Here is a 21,836-nt window from a genome sequence, read left to right as displayed (position 1 = left end):
ATAGATTTCGACTCGAAAACTCATCAGTCACTCAGTGTCTCCTTCATTGCCTCCTGCAGGTATCGTGTGCCGGGCGAGGGTCGCGCCTCGCCGCCCTGAATGACATCTCCACCGACCTGTTCCTGCTGACCCTCATGAGACTCAGTAAGTCGCGTGTCACCTTGATCACTGCTGATCACCAGACCAGCAATATATACGGCCGGTGCCATACTCCCGCGGCTGTGCTGTGGCCGTAACAGCCGTTACCAGCTGTGCTGTGGCCGTAACAGCTGTTACCAGCTGTGCTGTGGTTGTAACAGCAATTACCAGCTGCGCTGTGGCTGTAACAGCCGTTACCAGCTGTGCTTGTGGTCGTAACAGGAGTTACCACTGTGCTGTGGTTGTAACAGCAGTTACCAGCTGTGCTGTGTTCGTAACAGCAGTTACCAGCAGTGTGACGTGTGATACTGGAATATTCATATTTTCAATACAAAAACTTTATCTCCTTCAAAGCTTGCTAATTGTGTTGTAGGTCATGTACATCAGTCTGCTGTTGCCTTGTTGAATAAGTTCTGCCAAAGATGGATTCTTCATGTAGACCTCACGTTACATCATGAGGCGCTGTGAAGCGTGACTGTCATTGGCCCTGTTAGTTGAGTCCCATGAGCAATCTCTCATAAAAGCGTTAGATACACATGAAAGTAAGTGGATATGAGGTGTTCCTGTTACCACAGCATAAACTATGAGAGATTAATGCAATTGTATTACATATTTACCAGTGATGAAGAGGAAGCTTTGGGGAAAGACAGGAGTCTGGCTCCTTATCATCACTGTATGTGTTACTCAGAATGTAAGTTTTGGCATAAGCAAGTCTCTCATAAGAAACTGGTCTTTACTATTGGTTCGCATACTAGGAGCTTAGCAAATTCAAGACGAAATCAAGAGAGTATACACTGCCTACCTATCTTTAAGGTGCTGTTTATTATCATCTTACTATCCCCGTATCCTACATACTTCTCATACTCGACAAGATCAAACCTCGGGATGACGGCTAGGTGTATTCTCATCCTCACACTGTCGTACTTGTAAGTATTGGTCATCATTCTGATACCTTTCGTCCCCTATGTATGATACTCACCATCCTAAATATAGACCACGGACTCCCAGTCCTTTAACACTGACTACCCCAGTATATTTACTGAACATACTCTTGGTATCCACATATAAAATCCACATCCACGTCCCAAGTATCCACCTTTTCCACAGCTATCCACCTAGCAGCCACTAGCCCAAAAATTACGTTAAAATGTTAATTCGTCTGTCTATCATGTACTCACCCAACATCTAACATAGCATACACCCATTTGTCTCCCACCTTCTGCAGGCTCAGGGACGGAGATGTACATTGGCGTGGACGACCTAGAAACAGAGGGAAGCTTCACGGATTCTTACTTCAACCCCTGGACTCTGTTGGACCTCAACGCCAGCAACACAGAGGATCTGGACTGTGTGGTGAGGAGAGAAAAGGAGGCCACAGCTGTCGACTGCTCCGAGCTCCATCCCTTCATGTGCGAGTGGACAGGTATGGGCTGTCGGCCGGTCAATCAAATAGCATCAGACCACTGGGTTCCTCTGAGGCTGTTTGAACGGTTAGTTACGTGTTTCTTTTCATCTGCGTTGATTCAAAAGCTTCCATCTTTTCACGTACTGAGCGGCCTACATGTAAATGCACATAATAATGAAGACATAGTACATATGATTATGCAAGGTTAAGGAACGGGCAACATGATGGTAAAACTCTCTTCCCGGAGCAAACAATGGTAATGAAAACGTGATAGTCACACACACACACACACACACACACACACACACACACACACACACACACACACACACACACAGTGTAGTGTAGAGTTAGCGTTACTGACCACGAGTCATCATGGGTCAGCCCGGGGTCCAAACCGCATGGGTTCGTGTCCCGCGCGTGGCAGCCGGCCCACACTCAACCCAAGCGTTCATCCTCCCCTCTGGGCTAGTCGATTCATGGGTACTTTGGCTTCGAATGCGTGAGTGTATGTATGTTTAAGTGCATATATATACATAGAAATAGAGACGTGGTACATATACATAAGGTTAAGGGACAGGGCAATACGAATGTAAAACTCTTCGCGTAGCACACAAATAGTAATCACACAGTAATCACACACACACACACACACACACACACACACACACACACACACACATACCTTTCATACTATTCGCCATTTCCCGCGTTAGCGAGGTAGCGTTAAGAACAGAGGACTGGACCTTTGAGGGAATATCCTCAGCTGGCCCCCTTCTCTGTTCCTTCTTTTGGAAAATTAAAAAAAAAAAAACGAGAGGGGAGGATTTCCAGCCCCCTGCTCCCTCCCCTTTTAGTCGCCTTCTATGACACGCAGGGAATACGTGGGAAGTATTCTTTCTCCCCTATCCCCAGGGATATATATATATATATATATATATATATATATATATATATATATATATATATATATATATATATATATATATATATATATATATATATATATCATTAAATTTTAGGTAGAATAAAAAGATGTTCTGGAAGGAGGTAAATAAAGTGCGTAAGACAAGGGAGCAAATGGGAACTTCAGTGAAGGGAGCAAATGGGGAGGTGATAACAAGTAGTGGTGATGTGAGAAGGAGATGGAGTGAGCATTTTGAAGGTTTGTTGAATATGTTTGATGATAGAGTGGCAGATATAGGGTGTTTTGGTCGAGGTGATGTGCAAAGTGAGAGGGTTAGGGAAAATGATTTGGTAAACAGAGAAGAGGTAGTAAAAGCTTTGCGGAAGATGAAAGCCGGCAAGGCAGCAGGTTTAGATGGTATTGCAGTGGAATTTATTAAAAAAGGGGGTGACTGTATTATTGACTGGTTGGTAAGGCTATTTAATGTATGTATGACTCATGGTGAGGTGCCTGAGGATTGGTGGAATGCGTGCATAGTGCCATTGTAGAAAGGCAAAGGGGATAGAGTGAGTGCTCAAATTACAGAGGTATAAGTTTGTTGAGTATTCCTGGTAGATTATATGGGAGGGTATTGATTGAGAGGGTGAAGGCATGTACAGAGCATCAGACTGGGGAAGAGCAGTGTGGTTTCAGAAGTGGTAGAGGATGTGTGGATCAGGTGTTTGCTTTGAAGAATGTATGTGAGAAATACTTAGAAAAGCAAATGGATTTGTATGTAGCATTTATGGATCTGGAGAAGGCATATGATAGAGTTGATAGAGATGCTCTGTGGAAGGTATTAAGAATATATGGTGTAGGAGGCAAGTTGTTAGAAGCAGTGAAAAGTTTTTATCGAGGATGTAAGGCATGTGTACGTGTAGGAAGAGAGGAAAGTGATTGGTTCTCAGTGAATGTAGGTTTGCGGCAGGGGTGTGTGATGTCTCCATGGTTGTTTGAATTGTTTATGGATGGGGTTGTTAGGGAGGTGAATGCAAGAGTTTTGGAAAGAGGGGCAAGTATGAAATCTGTTGGGGATGAGAGAGCTTGGGAAGTGAGTCAGTTGTTGTTCGCTGATGATACAGCGCTGGTGGCTGATTCATGTGAGAAACTGCAGAAGCTGGTGACTGAGTTTGGTAAAGTGTGTGAAAGAAGAAACTTAAGAGTAAATGTGGGATAAGAGCAAGGTAATTAGGTACAGTAGGGTTGAGGGTCAAGTCAATTGGGAGGTAAGTTTGAATGGAGAAAAACTGGAGGAAGTAAAGTGTTTTAGATATCTGGGAGTGGATCTGGCAGCGGATGGAACCATGGAAGCGGAAGTGGATCATAGGGTGGGGGAGGGGGCGAAAATCCTGGGAGCCTTGAAGAATGTGTGTAAGTCGAGAACATTATCTCGGAAAGCAAAAATGGGTATGTTTGAAGGAATAGTGGTTCCAACAATGTTGTATGGTTGCGAGGCGTGGGCTATGGATAGAGTTGTGCGCAGGAGGATGGATGTGCTGGAAATGAGATGTTTGAGGACAATGTGTGGTGTGAGGTGGTTTGATCGAGTGAGTAACGTAAGGGTGAGAGAGATGTGTGGAAATAAAAAGAGCGTGGTTGAGAGAGCAGAAGAGGGTGTTTTGAAGTGGTTTGGGCACATGGAGAGAATGAGTAAGGAAAGATTGACCAAGAGGATATATGTGTCGGAGGTGGAGGGAACGAGGAGAAGAGGGAGACCAAATTGGAGGTGGAAAGATGGAGTGAAAAAGATTTTGTGTGATCAGGGCCTGAACATGCAGGAGGGTGAAAGGAGGGCAAGGAATAGAGTAAATTGGAGCGATGTGGTATACCGTGGTTGACGTGCTGTCAGTAGATTGAATCAGGGCATGTGAAGCGTCTGGGGTAAACCATGGAAAGCTGTGTAGGTGTGTATATTTGCGTGTGTGGACGTATGTATATACATGTTTATGGGGGGGGGTTGGGCCATTTCTTTCGTCTGTTTCCTTGCGCTACCTCGCAAACGCGGGAGACAGCGACAAAGTATAATAAAAAAATAATAAGATATATATATATATATATATATATATATATATATATATATATATATATATATATATATATATTTTTTTTTTTTTTTTTTTTATACTTTGTCGCTGTCTCCCGCGTTTGCGAGGTAGCGCAAGGAAACAGACGAAAGAAATGGCCCAACCCCCCCCCCCCCCATACACATGTACATACACACGTCCACACACGCAAATATACATACCTACACAGCTTTCCATGGTTTACCCCAGACGCTTCACATGCCTTGATTCAATCCACTGACAGCACGTCAAACCCTGTATATATATATATATATATATATATATATATATATATATATACGATAATAAACATGAGAGAATTACCAGGATGGTACATGTAGCGGTAGAATACACATGCAATCGAGATGGTACAGTAATGAGAATGAGGAATTCCGGTTATAAAGAGAAAAGACTTGGGGACTTTGGCTCCTCTCTGTGATGGGCAGTCATAAAGACACAAATCTCTGGAGTGAGTACAGGAAAATTCTTATACCACCGTCTCAGTGGACACAGTAGGATTAGAGGGACTGATATACCATCATTGCTTGATCTTATCTTCACACACACACTATCACTGATACTGAAGAATATATATGACACCAAGTGGGAAAAAGTGATCCTGTAACACTGAAGTTTGACTGTGTGGTAAATAAAGACATTAAAAGAGTAGAGATGAGACAGGACTTAAAGAGGATATATAATCGTAGAAACAACACAAACCTCAACTATATCTGTGGCAACATAGACTAGGGAAATGTAGTTCTGTACACCTGAGACATTACCTCTTTTACTTGTTACGTAAATGGATCTGTTAATATCCAAAATTCAAGTGATATTCCTGGCTGAACAGATTCATACATTCCCTGATGCAGATGATACTGTCCTCTGGAAGATATCTCAATAACATCAACTTAATGGAATCTGTGTACATGAGTTTTACAAATTATAGAATGGCTTACAGACTAAAATCAGACTTGAAATGGAGTTTCAATCTAGAGACGTTGTAAATAGATGTCATTATGGCTCTACGAACATTAATGATTGTAGTAGGACTTAAATACCTGAGAATTGTCTGTATCTGGACAAGGGGAAACTGAAGACGAAGGATTCCTCAACTCGCCCAAGGCATGGCTGCCCTGAGTCTGATCCTTCGAGAGCCTCGTATTTCTCCCAGTGTTGAGGACACAATATATCAGGCTATACTGTTACCTGCCCTAACTTATGGAGCTGCGACGTGGACCGTGATAGAGAGGAGAGATATATAACGCAGGGAGCAGAGAGGATACCCCACGGGACGATGATCGGAGAGACGAGCAGAGAATATCAGAATTAATCATACAGTTACTCATTGTACTCAGATTATAAGAAGATTTAGATAAGAAATGATTAAAACGGTATAGTTACGCTGAGCGAATGAGCAGCAAGCGATTATCTGGATAATGTGGAGTGGAAGACCTTAGTAACATTCTGAGGGAGATGCACCGACGGGGGACAGGAATGCCTGAACAGACTGTCATTCAAGGATATAGACAACATGATAGACGGATAGATACTCGTGGGAAAACGTTTTGCCTTGAATGAGGCGAAATGCTTTTACTTAACATTATACAAGGGTGGAATGCTTTTACTTAACATTATACAAGGGTGGAATGCTTTTACTTAACATTATACAAGGATGGATGAACAGCTGGGTTAACTGTGGACCGACTGCCGCAACCAGGATTCGAGCCTACATCCATCCTTCTTCTAGTACAGGGGTTCTTAACCTATGGTCATGGACAACTAGTGGTCCATAGCCTATGTCCCGGAGGTCCACTGATGGATATATAAACCTTATCATCACTACTAACTCTAGTAAGGGTCCGGGTGGTATTATCTGTTCCTGATTGTGATTTCAGACCCGATATGATATTGGTCACATGGTGAATGTGGTCCACAGACACAGGGTGTGCCTCTGTGGTCCACATACCGAAAAGCTTTAAGAATCCTTACTCTAGTCGATGTAACTACAGCAGTTATGATAGTCTACCTTCACAAACTCCAATATTGGAGTGAAATCGTAGCTTTATTTGGATCTGGCCTGCCCTCTCTGTGCTAGCAGTTTTGTGTTGAGCAGCCTCGCACAAAAGTTCAGCTCGACCTTATTTATCAATTTAATATCTTCGACGTTCATATCCAAACTCTTGTACCAAGGATGAAGAATTTAAACAGGTAACGTTTTCAGTTGAGTCAAACAGCCATTGCAGACGTTTGTACAGCGGCATATGAATGATAACTGTCCACTGGTGATGGTTGATAGATAGCACCCAGCCCGCTATCCAAGTGTAGACTCGATTTCTTATGTTGTGTGAATTGATTTTAACGTGACATCTCTCATGTGCTAGTTTGTCAAAGGCTTTTAGGAGGTGTATGCACGTAACATGCGAGGGTAGTGTTTGAATTCCAGTTATTGTCTTTAACACTAAAGATGTAGATTAGGTTCGGTAATAATTTTGTTACAGGTTATTGTATTCCACATTTTCTATCAAAATTTATTATATATATATATATATATATATATATATATATATATATATATATATATATATATATATATATATATATATATATATTTTTTTTTTTTTTTTTTTCATACTATTCGCAATTTCCCGCATTTGCGAGGTAGCGTTAAGAACAGAGGACTGGGCCTTAGAGGGAAAATCCTCACCTGGCCCCCCTTCTCTGTTCCTTCTTTTGGAAAATTAAAAAAAAAACGAGAGGGGAGGATTTCCAGCCACCCGCTTTTAGTCGCCTTCTACAACACGCACGGAACACGTGGGAAGTATTCTTTCTCCCCTATCCCCAGGGAAAAAACCATATTCTATGAGTCCGCGAGGAAAATGAAACACGAAAAGTTCCCAAGTGCACTTTCGTGTAATAATCACATCATCAGGGGAGACACAAGAAAGGAATATAACAGTCAGTTGATATACATCGAAGAGACGAAGCTAGGACGCTATTTGGTAAAAATGTAAATGTCCAAATGGCGTCCTAGCTTCGTCTCTTCGATGTATATCAACTGACTGTTATATTCTTCTCTTGTGTCTCCCCTGATGATGTGATTATTACACGAAAGTGCACTTGGGAACTTTTCGTGTTTCATTTTCCCCGTGGACTTGTAGGAATATCTTGATCACGCGCAAAATTGTGATCCTTTCCAACAATATATATATATATATATATATATATATATATATATATATATATATATATATATATATATATATATATATATATATATATATTTAGGTACAGTAGGGTTGAGGGTCAAGTCAAATGGGAGGTAAGTTTGAATGGAGAAAAACTGGAGGAAGTAAAGTGTTTTAGATATCTGGCAGTGGATCTGGCAGCGGATGGAACCATGGAAGCGGAAGTGAATCATAGGGTGGGGGAGGGGGCGAAAATCCTGGGAGCCTTAAAGAATGTGTGGAAGTCGAGAACATTAGCTCCGAAAGCAAAAATGGGTATGTTTGAAGGAATAGTGGTTCCAACAATGTTGTATGGTTGCGAGGCGTGGGCTATGGATAGAGTTGTGCGCAGGAGGGTGGATGTACTGGAAATGAGATGTTTGAGGACAATATGTGGTGTGAGGTGGTTTGATCGAGTAAGGAATGTGAGGGTAAAAGAGATGTGTGGAAATAAAAAGAGCGTGATTGAGAGAGCAGAAGAGGGTGTTTTGAAATGGTTTGGGCACATGGAGAGAATGAGTGAGGGAAGATTGACCAAGAGGATATATGTGTCGGAGGTGGAGGGAACGAGAAGTGGGAGACCAAACTGGAGGTGGAAAGATGGAGTGAAAAAGATTTTGTGTGATCGGGGCCTGAACATGCAGGTGGGTGAAAGGCGGGCAAAGAATAGAGTGAATTGGATCGATGTGGTATACCGGGGTCGACGTGTTGTCAATGGATTGAATCAGGGCATGTGAAGCGTCTGGGGTAAACCATGGAAAGTTGTGTGGGGCCTGGATGTGGAAAGGGAGCTGTGGTTTCGGGCATTATTGCATGACAGCTAGAGACTGTGTGTGAACGAATGGGGCCTTTGTTGTCTTTTCCTAGCGCTACCTCGCACACATGCGGGGGGAGGGGGATGTTATTCCATGTGTGGCGAGGTGGCGATGGGAATGAATAAAGGCAGACAGTGTGAATTGTTTGCATGTGTATATATGTATTTGTCTGTGTGTGTACATATATGTGTACATTGAGATGTATGGGTATGTATATTTGCGTGTGTGGACGTGTATGTATATACATGTGTATGGGGGTGGGTTGGGCCATTTCTTTCGTCTGTTTCCTTGCGCTACCTCGCTAACGCGGGAGACAGCGACAAAGCAAAATAAACAAATAAACAAATGAATATATATATATATATATATATATATATATATATATATATATATATATATATATATATATACATATATATATATATATATATATATATATATATATATATATATATATATATATATATATATATATATATATAAATATATATATATATATATATATATATATATATATATATATATATATATATATATATATATATATATATATATATATATATATATATATATATATATGTATATATATATATATATATATATATATATATATATATATATATATATATATATATATATATATATATATATATATGTATATATATATATATATATATATATATATATATATATATATATATATGTTTATATATATTTATATATATATATTTTTTTCATACTATTCGCCATTTCCCGCGATAGCGAGGTAGCGTTAAGAACAGAGGACTGGGCCTTTGAGGGAATATCCTCACCTGGCCCTCTTCTCTGTTCCTTCTTTTGGAAAAAAAAAAACAAAAAAACAAAAAAACGAGAGGGGAGGATTTCCAGCCCTCTCTCCCTTCCCTTTTAGTCGCCTTCTACGACATATATATATATATATATATATATATATATATATATATATATATATATATATATATATATATATATATATATATATATATATATATATATATATGAAAGCCGGCAAGGCAGCAGGTTTGGATGGTATTGCAGTGGAATTTATTAAAAAAGGGGGTGACTGTATTGTTGACTGGTTGGTAAGGTTATTTAATGCATGTATGACTCATGGTGAGGTGCCTGAGGATTGGCGGAATGCGTGCATAGTGCCATTGTACAAAGGCAAAGGGGATAAGAGTGAGTGCTCAAATTACAGAGGTATAAGTTTCTTGAGTATTCCTGGTAAATTATATGGGAGGGTATTGATTGAGAGGGTGAAGGCATGTACAGAGCATCAGATTGGGGAAGAGCAGTGCGGTTTCAGAAGTGGTAGAGGATGTGTGGATCAGGTGTTTGCTTTGAAGAATGTATGTGAGAAATACTTAGAAAAGCAAATGGATTTGTATGTAGCATTTATGGATCTGGAGAAGGCATATGATAGAGTTGATAGAGATGCTCTGTGGAAGTATTAAGAATATATGATGTGGGAGGCAAGTTGTTAGAAGCAGTGAAAAGTTTTTACCGAGGATGTAAGGCATGTGTACGTGTAGGAAGAGAGGAAAGTGATTAGTTCTCAGTGAATGTAGGTTTGCGGCAGGGGTGTGTGATGTCTCCATGGTTGTTTAATTTGTTTATGGATGGGGTTGTTAGGGAGGTAAATGCAAGAGTCCTGGAAAGAGGGGCAAGTATGAAGTCTGTTGGGGATGAGAGAGCTTGGGAAGTGAGTCAGTTGTTGTTCGCTGATGATACAGCGCTGGTGGCTGATTCATGTGAGAAACTGCAGAAGCTGGTGACTGAGTTTGGTAAAGTGTGTGGAAGAAGAAAGTTAAGAGTAAATGTGAATAAGAGCAAGGTTATTAGGTACAGTAGGGTTGAGGGTCAAGTCAATTGGGAGGTGAGTTTGAATGGAGAAAAACTGGAGGAAGTGAAGTGTTTTAGATATCTGGGAGTGGATCTGTCAGCGGATGGAACCATGGAAGCGGAAGTGGATCATAGGGTGGGGGAGGGGGCGAAAATTCTGGGAGCCTTGAAAAATGTGTGGAAGTCGAGAACATTATCTCGGAAAGCAAAAATGGGTATGTTTGAAGGAATAGTGGTTCCAACAATGTTGTATGGTTGCGAGGCGTGGGCTATGGATAGAGTTGTGCGCAGGAGGATGGATGTGCTGGAAATGAGATGTTTGAGGACAATGTGTGGTGTGAGATGGTTTGATCGAGTGAGTAACGTAAGGGTAAGAGAGATGTGTGGAAATAAAAAGAGCGTGGTTGAGAGAGCAGAAGAGGGTGTTTTGAAGTGGTTTGGGCACATGGAGAGAATGAGTGAGGAAAGATTGACCAAGAGGATATATGTGTCGGAGGTGGAGGGAACGAGGAGAAGAGGGAGACCAAATTGGAGGTGGAAAGATGGAGTGAAAAAGATTTTGTGTGATCGGGGCCTGAACATGCAGGAGGGTGAAAGGAGGGCAAGGAATAGAGTGAATTGGAGCGATGTGGTATACCGGGGTTGACGTGCTGTCAGTGGATTGAATCAAGGCATGTGAAGCGTCTGGGGTAAACCATGGAAAGCTGTGTAGGTATGTATATTTGCGTGTGTGGACGTATGTATGTACATGTGTATGGGGGGGGGGTGGGCCATTTCTTTCGTCTGTTTCCTTGCGCTACCTCGCAAACGCGGAAGACAGCGACAAAGTATAAAAAAAAAAAAAAAAAAAAAAGAAAAAAAAAAAAAAAAAATATATATATATATATATATATATATATATATATATATATATATATATATATATATATATATATATATATATATATGTATATATATATATATTTATATATATCCACAGTATCCCCACAACCTATATAACACAACCTTATCTCACCATCCTACAGCCCCTGCTAGTCAGGAGGGGTTCGTGCTGGAGTTGCGGGACGGGACGCGCCACCTGCGGCTGGAATCGCCTCCCGCTACCTACAAGAAGATGAAGACCATGTGTGCCCACCGCGGCCGCACCTACCACCTCAGCTACCCACACACGCCCTACCTCCACAGTTTAACTGCTGTAAGTTCGCAGTTTTTTCTATATATAATCTTAGACGAGCAGGCAAGGCTAGGGAAATTAATACTGATATTTCCGAACACACACACACACACACACACACACACACACACACACACACACACACACACACACACACAACACACAGAGGCCTTGGTGGTATAGTTGTTAGCATCACCGACTGTAAGTTAGCAGGGGCCAGCCCGAACCCACATGGGCTCGTATCTTTGGCGTGGCAGTCGACGTATACCCAACCCAGGTGTTCATCCTCCTCCCCTTGGAGTTGATCGGTGAATGGCTGCTTGACTAGGCTGGGATGTGTGTGTGTGTGTGTGTGTGTGTGTGTGTGGGCATACTTAGGAGTAAGGATATGGTAAATTTATACAAGGTTAGAGACGGGGCAACACGAGTGAAAGACTCTCTCCCTAACACACAAACAGTAAGTCAGGTGGTTTTGCAGTGGAGGAAACTATAGCGAGACGGGATGGGGAGGTGGTCTTGGAAAGTATATGCATCTCTAAATCTTTGATCCACACAAGACTCATTAGTCCAGATGAAGCATCCTCATACATGGTGAAGAGGTGTGAAAATGCGCTTGACACGCAGGTAGATGATGGTATGGTGTCTAAGTAGAGGAGGAAGGCAATTGTCGTACTTTTCTTCAGCGAAAAGGAGACCGTAAAGCTGCACTGAACTACAGACATATCTCTCTGTGGTCTGTAAAACTTGACAACGTTAATCTGAAAGCATTTGGATGATTACTTGTAAGGTAGGTACTGCCTAAGCGATATATAACTCGGATTCTGGTGATGGGTCATGCTTGGCAGATTTCGAGGGTGATTCGAGGATGGTAGGAAGCATTTGACACTGTTCCACGTAGGAGGTTAGCGAGGAAGGTGGATTTTCCTGTAAGACTACTGGGGACCTCCCTCTGTGGACTGTGGGAGGGAACGCAGAGCCACACGTCAGGGAAACTTTCTTAAAAAAGAGTTGTGGCCATCGTTTGTGTGGAAGGGCTTGGTCTTCGGGACCATTATTCTACTTAGTCTAGGGAAATAAATTGCCAGAGGCTTGACTCATACTTGAGTGTGTTTCAGGATAATGATGATAAAGGACGTTAAGGGGACCGAGGCAAACCCCAGAGTGGCTCTGACATAAGGTTGATGAAATTCAACGCAAGTAGTTGCAAAATGATATGAGAAGGCTTTAAGATAGATGGTATCTAGCTGAGGATAAGCTCTGGGAATCTGTGTGTGAGAGGGACTTGGGAGTCGACAGTGAGCTTACTCAGGTGGCTCAGCTCCCTCTTAGGAAAATTGTGAGGTGGTTAAGCATCCTGGCAAATTCTTCACAGCGTACATGAAGCCAAAACTGGAGCAAATGTAACAAATAAAGAAGGTTCAGGGAGGTCATCAAGAATGACAGGCTAGAGGACAGAAATTAGTAGACCTTGGATAAGAGAAGAGTGAGGGGTGACCTGAGCACAACCTTCAAGTTTTTAAACAAGGGTTTGATGACGCTGACAGTAAACTTTTCCTATCTAAAGATGAAAGAGATAGAGCAGCCAGAGGCCATAACATAAAATCAAAAACGGGAAACTTTTTTGAAATGACGTAAAGAGATTACTTTTACGGTATCAGAGTGGTGGAATAAATAAACTGAGTGATGCATTATGGACAACTGACGGCACAGGAGCGTTTAAAAAGTCTTCTGATAGTAGAGAATGTTTGATGGTGTAGAACTACCTCCCGGTACTGCACAAATACTTGATTACACACACACACACACACACACACAGACCTCGACATCATGTGTGTCGCTACTGTATCACTCCCGCATCTCAAAAGACTTTATAGATTTGTCGTCTACAAAAATGAGAATATCTTTGAAACGTCTGCATTAGTTCTCTCTCCACACAAGAGACACTTTTCTCGCGTGCTTGTGAGCCCAACAAGCAAAATATAACCTCGAGATCATATGATGCTTCGTCTTGACATTAGTGTTGAGGGACACCTGAGAGAGTGATGTTGTATTCATACAAAAACAAAACTTTCTAGATTCCTCTTGTCTCTGACAGCCACCGCAATGCTTTCATAATCTTACCTGACAAGTGTGTTGTTAAGTTTTCCTCCGCCGATAAGACATTCATGTGTGTCTCTGGTTCTTTCAGCACTACAGTATGAGTCTTGAAGAACTCGGTTCGACCCTTTGAGCACGACGGTTTGACCTTTAAGGGACAACGGTTCGAACCGTTGGATATGACTATTCGAATCATTCAACTCGACTGCTCGACCCATGAACATGAGGGCTCGAGCCTTTGAGCACGACGGTTCAGACCACTGAACACATTGGTTCGATCGAATGAACGCGAAACTTCGAACCACTGGACTCGACGGGTCGACCCTTGGGTGTGATGACTTGGTCTGTGACTTGGCCCTGAAGGGTTTTAGGTCAAAGGCCAGGCCACCATCCCCAAAATGCCGTACCGTTGTTCTTAAGGGTTGTACCCTTGTGTTGTTACTGGAGGATCGTACCCTCATGGTCAATGGCTGTGCCATAGTGCTTGAAAAAAAGTTAATGGTCGCACATTCATTGTTACATTTTCTTTTATACAACATTTTCTCATGCCTTACCTTCCCCTGTGGATGACCCTGTGTTCCTGTCTTGTTCCACCAGGCTCTGCTGGAGGAGGGGAACTACACCACCGCCTGGCTGGGACGACTAGACTGGAGTACCAAAGATAACGGACAGGTTCCTCCTCTCCCCGTCAGTGAGTCACATACAGCCTCTCTGTTACTACAGTATCGTCATCCAGATATACGACCTGATGTATTAGATGTATCACTGCATTTGAGCCTTTTAAATGGGATGAGCTTAAGCACGACTTTGTTAGCCCTAAGAACGACAAAACGACCATCGGATGTGATGGCTTGGCCTTTTTCCCGGCCTTAAAAAGGATAAATGTAAAGATCACTTCATCATACTCAAGGTCGTCTCGTCGTGCTCAAGGATCATACCATGTTGCCGAAGGGGCGTATACCTACAAGCAAATGTGATTCTTCTTTCACCATCCACAAATATGAATTACTTAGCACGAGCCAGAATTCGTAATTGCTTTCCCTTATCCTTTAATTTTCCCTGTCATAACTCTCTCAATATTTCAACGTAGACATGGACTTCTGTCCGTGACTGGAGCCTCCAACACATAAAAAAAGATACAAGCAACTCCTTTTGTGACAATTTTACAATAACAGCCATCGCAATTTGAGCACTGGAAATTTTATATATATATAAATATATATATATATATATATATATATATATATATATTTTTTTTTTTTTTCTTTTTTTTTTTTTTGCTTTGTCGCTATCTCCCGCTTTGCGAGGTAGCGCAAGGAAACAGACGAAAGAAATGGCCCAACCCACCCCCATACACATGTATATACATACGTCCACACACGCAAATATACATACCTACACAGCTTTCCATGGTTTACCCCAGACGCTTCACATGCCCTGATTCAATCCACTGACAGCGCGTCAACCCCGGTATACCACATCGATCCAGTTCACTCTATTCCTTGCCCTCCTTTCACCCTCCTGCATGTTCAGGCCCCGATCAGTCAAAATCTTTTTCACTCCATCTTTCCACCTCCAATTTGGTCTCCCACTTCTCCTCGTTCCCTCCACCTCCGACACATATATCCTCTTGGTCAATCTTTCCTCACTCATTCTCTCCATGTGCCCGAACCATTTCAAACACCCTCTTCTGCTCTCTCAACCACGCTCTTTTTATTTCCACACATCTCTTTTACCCTTACGTTACTTACTCGATCAAACCACCTCACACCACACATTGTCCTCAAACATCTCATTTCCAGCACATCCATCCTCCTGCGCACAACTCTATCCATAGCCCACGCCTAGCAACCATACAACATTGTTGGAACCACTATTCCTTCAAACATACCCATTTTTGCTTTCCGAGATAATGTTCTCGACTTCCACACATTCTTCAAGGCTCCCAGAATTTTCGCCCCCTCCCCCACCCTATGAACCACTTCCGCTTCCATGGTTCCATCCGCTGCCAGATCCACTCCCAGATATCTAAAACACTTTACTTCCTCCAGTTTTTCTCCATTCAAAATTACCTCCCAATTGACTTGACCCTCAACCCTACTGTACATAATAACCTTGCTCTTATTCACATTTACTCTTAACTTTCTTCTTTCACACACTTTACCAAACTTAGTCACCAGCTTCAGCAGTTTCTCACATGAATCAGCCACTAGCGCTGTATCATCAGCGAACAACAACTGACTCACTTCCCAAGCTCTCTCATCCCCAACAGACTTCATACTTGCCCCTCTTTCCAAAACTCTTGCATTCACCTCCCTAACAACCCCATCCATAAACAAATTAAACAGCCATAGAGACATCACACACCCCTGTCGCAAACCTACATTTACTGAGAACCAATCACTTTCCTCTCTTCCTACACGTACACATGCCTTACATCCTCGATAAAAACTTTTCACTGCCTCTAACAATATGCCACCCACACCACATATTCTTAATACCTTCCACAGAGCATCTCTATCAACTCTATCATATGCCTTCTCCAGATCCATAAATGCTCCATACAAATCCATTTGCTTTTCTAAGTATTTCTCACATACATTCTTCAAAGCAAACACTTTGATCCACACATCCTCTACCACTTCTGAAACCACACTGCTCTTCCCCAATCTGATGCTCTGTACATGCCTTCACCCTCTCAATCAATACCCTCCCATATAATTTACCAGGAATACTCAACAAACTTATACCTCTGTAATTTGAGCACTCACTCTTATCCCCTTTGGCTTTGTAGAATGGCACTATGCACGCATTCCTCCAATCCTCAGGCACCTCACCATGAGTCATACATACATTAGATAACCTTATAACCAGTCAACAATACAGTCACCCCCTTTCTTAATAGATTCCACTGCAATACCATCCAAACCTGTTGCCTTGCCGGCTTTCATCTTCCGCAAAGCTTTTACTACCTCTTCTCTGTTTACCAAATCATTTTCCCCAACCCTCTCACTTTGCACACCACCTCGACCAAGACACCCTATATCTGCCACTCAATCATCAAACACATTCAACAAACCTTCAAAATACTCACTCCATCTCCTTCTCACATCACCACTACTTTTTATCACCTCCCCATTAGAGCCCTTCACTGAAGCTCCCATTTGCTCCCTTGTCTTACTCACTTTATTTACCTCCTTCCAGAATATCTTTTTATTCTCCCTGAAATTTAATGATACTCTCTCACCCCAACTCTCATTTGCCATCTTTTTCACCTCTTGCACCTTTCTCTTGACCTCCTGTCTCTTTCTTTTATACATCTCCCACTCAATTGCATTTTTCCCTGCAAAAATCGTCCAAATGCCTCTCTCTTCTCTTTCACTAACTGTCTTACCTCTTCATCCGACCACTCACTACCCTTTCTAATCAACCCACCTCCCACGCTTCTCATGCCACAAACATCTTTTGCGCAACCCATCACTGATTCCCTAAATACATCCCATTCCTCCCCCACTCCCCTTACTTCCATATATATATATACATACATACACATATATATATATTTATATATATATATATATATATATATATATATATATATATATATATATATATATCTATATATATATATATACATATATATATATATATATATCTTTTTATACTAATCGCCATTTCCCGCATTAGCGAGGTAGCGTTAAGAACAGAGGGTGAGGACTGGGCCTTTGAGGGAATATCCTCACCTGGCCCCCTTCACTGTTTCTTCTTTTGGAAAAAAAAAGAAAAAAAGAGAGGGGAGGATTTCCACACATATATATATATATATATATATATATATATATATATATATATATATATATATATATATATATATATATATATATATATATATATATATATATATATATATATATGTGCATATATATATATATCCCTGGGGATAGGGGAGAAAGAATACTTCCCTCGCATTCCTCACGTGTCGTAGAAGGCGACTAAAGGGGACGGGAGCGGAGGGCTGGAAACCCTACCCTCCTTGTATTCTAACTTTCTAAAAGGGGAAACAGAAGAAGGAGTCACGCGAGGAGTGCTCATCCTCCTCGAAGGCTCAGATTGGGGTGTCTAAATGTGTGTGGATGTAACCAAAATGAGAAAAAAGGAGAGGTAGGTAGTATGTTTGAGGAAAGGAACCTGGATGTTTTGGCTCTGAGTGAAACGAAGCTCAAGGGTAAAGGGGAAGAGTGGTTTGGGAATGTCTTGGGAGTAAAGTCAGGGGTTAGTGAGAGGACAAGAGCAAGGGAAGGAGTAGCACTACTCCCGAAACAGGAGTGGTGGGAGTATGTGATAGAGTGTAAGAAAGTAAACTCTAGATTGATATGGGTAAAACTGAAAGTTGATGGAGAGAGATGGGTGATTATTGGTGCATATGCACCTGGGCATGAGAAGAAAGATCATGAGAGGCAAGTGTTTTGGGAGCAGCTGAGTGAGTGTGTTAGTAGTTTTAATGCACGAGAACGGCTTATAGTGATGGGTGATTTGAATGCAAAGGTAATTAATGTGGCAGTTGAGGGAATAATTGGTGTACATGGGGTGTTCAGTGTTGTAAATGGAAATGGTGAAGAGCTTGTAGATTTATGTGCTGAAAAAGGACTGGTGACTGGGAATACCTGGTTTAAAAAGAGATATATACATAAGTATACGTATGTAAGTAGGAAAGATGGCCAGAGAGCGTTATTGGACTACGTGTTAATTGATAGGCGCGCGAAAGAGAGACTTTTGGATGTTAATGTGCTGAGAGGTGCAACCGGAGGGATGCCTGATCAGTATCTTGTGAAAGCGAAGGTGAAGATTTGTAGAAAAGAAGACAGAATGTTGGGGTGAAGAGAGTGGAGAGAGTAAGTGAGCTTGGGAAGGAGACTTGTGTGAGGAAGTACCAGGAGAGACTGAGTGCAGAATGGAAAAAGGTGAGAACTAAGGACGTAAGGGGAGTGGGGGAGGAATGGAATGTATTTAGGGGAGCAGTGATAGCTTGCGGAAAAGATGTTTTTGGCATGAGAAGCGCGGGAGGTGGGCAGATTAGAAAGGGTAGTGAGTGGTGGGATGAAGTAAGATTTTTAGTGAAAGAGAAGAGAGAGGCATTTGGACGAATTTTGCAGGGAAATAATTCAAATGACTGGGATGTGTATAAGGAGGCAGGAGGTGAAGAGAAAGGTGCAGGAGGTGAAAAAGAGGGCAAATGAGAGTTGGGGTGAGAGAGTGTCATTATGTTTTTGGGAGAATAAAAAGATGTTTTGGAAGGAGGTAAATAAAGTGCGTAAGACAAGGGAGCAAATGTAGCCCCCTTCAGTGAAGGGGGCTCATGGGGAGGTGATGACAAGTAGTGGTGATGTGAGAAGGAGATGGAGTGATTATTTTGAAGTTTTGTTGAATGTGTTTAATGATAGAGTGGCAGATATAGGGTGTTTTGGTCGAGGTGGTGTGCAAAGTGAGAGGGTTAGGGAGAATGATTTGGTAAACAGAGAAGAGGTAGTAAAAGCTCCGCAGAAGATGAAATCCGGCAGGGCAGCAGGTTTGGATGGTATTGCAGTGGAATTTATTAAAAAAGTGGGTGACTGTATTGTTGACTGTTTGGTAAGGTTATTTAATGTATGTATGACTCATGGTGAGGTGCCTGAGGATTGGCGGAATGCTTGCATAGTGCCATTGTAGAAAGGCAAAGGGGATAAAAGTGAGTGCTCAAATTACAGAGGTATAAGTTTGTTGAGTATTCCTGGGAAATTATATGGGCGGGTATTGATTGAGAGGGTGAAGACATGTACAGAGCATCAGATTGGGGAAGAGCAGTGTGGTTTCAGAAGTAGTAGAGGATGTGTGGATTAGGTGTTTTCTTTGAAGAATGTATGTGAGAAATGCTTAGAAAAGCAAATGGATTTGTATGTAGCATTTATGGATCTAGAGAAGGCACATGATAGAGTTGACAGAGATGGTCTGTGGAAGGTATGAAGAATATATGGTGTGGGGGGCAAGTTGTTAGAAGCAGTGAAAAGTTTTTATCGAGGATGTAAGGCATGTGTACGTGTTGGAAGAGAGGAAAGTGATTGCTTCTCAGTGAATGTTGGTTTGCGGCAGTGGTGTGTGATGTCTCCATGGTTGTTTGATTTGTTTATGGATGGGGTTGTTTCGGAGGTTAATGAAAGAGTTTTGGAAAGAGGGGCAAGTATGCAGTCTGCTGAATGAGAGAGCTTGGGAAGTGAGTCAGTTGTTGTTCGCTGATGATACAGCGCTGGTGGCTGATTCATGTGAGAAACTGCAGAAGCTGGTGACTGAGTTTGGTAAAGTGTGTGAAAGAAGAAAGCTGAGAGTAAATGTGAATAAGAGCAAGGTTATTAGGCACAGTAGGGTTGAGGGACAAGTCAACTGTTAGGTAAGTTTGAATGGAGAAAAACTGGAGGAAGTGAAATGTTTTAGATATCTGGGAGTGGATTTGGCAGCGGATGGAACCATGGAAGCGGAAGTGAATCATAGGGTGGGGGAGGGGGCGAAAGTTCTGGGAGCGTTGAAGAATGTGTGGAAGTCGAGAACATTATCTCGGAAAGCAAAAATGGGTATGTTTGAAGGAATAATGGTTCCAACAATATTATATGATTGCGAGGCGTGGGCTATAGATAGAGTTGTACGGAGGAGGGTGGATGTGCTGGAAATGGCATGTTTCAAGGCAATATGTGGTGTGAGGTGGTTTGATCGAATAAGTAATAATAGGGTAAGAGAGATGTGTGGTTCAGAGATGTTGGTCGCATGGAGAGAATGAGTGAGGAAAGATTGACCAAGAGGATATGTGTGTCAGAGGTGGAGGGAACGAGGAGAAGTGGGAGACTAAATTGGAAAGTGGAAAGATGGAGTGAAAAAGATTTTGAGTGACCGGGGCCTGAACATGCAGGAGGGTGAAAGGCGTGCAAGGAATAGAGTGAATTGGAACGATATGGTATACCGGGGTCGACGTGCTGTCAATGGATTGAACCAGGGCGTGTAAAGCATGGAAAGTTCTGTGGTGCCTGGATGTGGAAAGGGAGCTGTGGTTTCGGTGCATTATACATGACAGCTAGAGACTGAGTGTGAACGAATATGGCCTTTATTGTCTTTTCCTAGCGCTACCTCGCGCACATGCGGGGGAAGGGGGTTGTTATTTCATGTGTAGTGAGGTGGCGATGGAAATGAATAAAGGCAGACAGTATGAATTATGCACATGTGTATATATATGTATATGTCTGTGTGTGTATATATATGTATACGTTGAGATGTATAGGTATGTATATTTGCGTGTGTGGACGTGTGTGTATATACATGTGTATGTGGGTGGGTTGGGCCATTCTTTCGTCTGTTTTATTGCGCTACCTCGCTAACGCGGGAGACAGCGACAAAGCAAAATGAATAAGTTTATATATATATATATATATATATATATATATATATATATATATATATATATATATATATATATATATATATATATATATATATATATCTGTCATTCTCTCCTGTGAAAAGACACGACGATGCCAGCGACCAACAATGTGACGGGTTGTGAGAGAGCGGAGCTGGGTAACGATAGCATGAACATATCGTCTGCCAACTGCCTTCAGGAAGAGGTTGGCATCTGTCAGATGGATGGTAAGTGAATCCCGTCTATGTACACACAGACACACACACACACACACAGGTGTATATCATGGTGTCCTCAGTACGTATTGTTATAAGACTCGGTTTCTCTTACAGTAGTTGTAGTTATGCTAGATTTGGCAAGGCGATTCACTTTATGGACTGATGCAATATATCAAAAGCTAGAAATGGGATTTTATCTTTTGATTTAATCATTATGATAATCATATTACTTCCTAATTGGGTCACATATATAAGAAACATAAAATGATTTATTTGTGTTACCTGTTTTTCTTTCTTTTTTTACCATATTCACCTCACTATGATTCATAACAATCAAGAAGTGTCCTATGATCATTACTGTGGTATCTGCTGTCATTACTTGTGTGTGCCGTCACTGCTGCTCGTCTGTCTCACCAAAGTCTTTGTCCTATCGTCAGTGTTCACTCGAGCCCCAT

General features: G+C 41.7%; 1 protein-coding gene across 1 annotated transcript in view; it reads left to right on the top strand.

Annotated features, from left to right (window-relative positions):
- LOC139757128 (uncharacterized) overlaps positions 1–21,836 on the top strand; it is a 57,778-nt gene that overhangs the window by 30,485 nt on the left and 5,457 nt on the right. Inside the window, exons 10-14 of the mRNA XM_071677229.1 lie at positions 60–144; positions 1,364–1,561; positions 11,480–11,649; positions 14,323–14,416; positions 21,268–21,390. Coding sequence (XP_071533330.1) covers positions 60–144; positions 1,364–1,561; positions 11,480–11,649; positions 14,323–14,416; positions 21,268–21,390 — 670 coding nt within the window. The remainder of the gene's footprint in view (positions 1–59; positions 145–1,363; positions 1,562–11,479; positions 11,650–14,322; positions 14,417–21,267; positions 21,391–21,836) is intronic.

This window comes from Panulirus ornatus, chromosome 24, assembly GCF_036320965.1.
Source record: "Panulirus ornatus isolate Po-2019 chromosome 24, ASM3632096v1, whole genome shotgun sequence".
NCBI classification, from domain to species: Eukaryota; Metazoa; Arthropoda; class Malacostraca; order Decapoda; family Palinuridae; genus Panulirus; species Panulirus ornatus.
The sequence above is the reverse complement of the archived record's forward strand: the minus strand, read 5'-3'. Positions and strand labels throughout refer to the sequence as shown.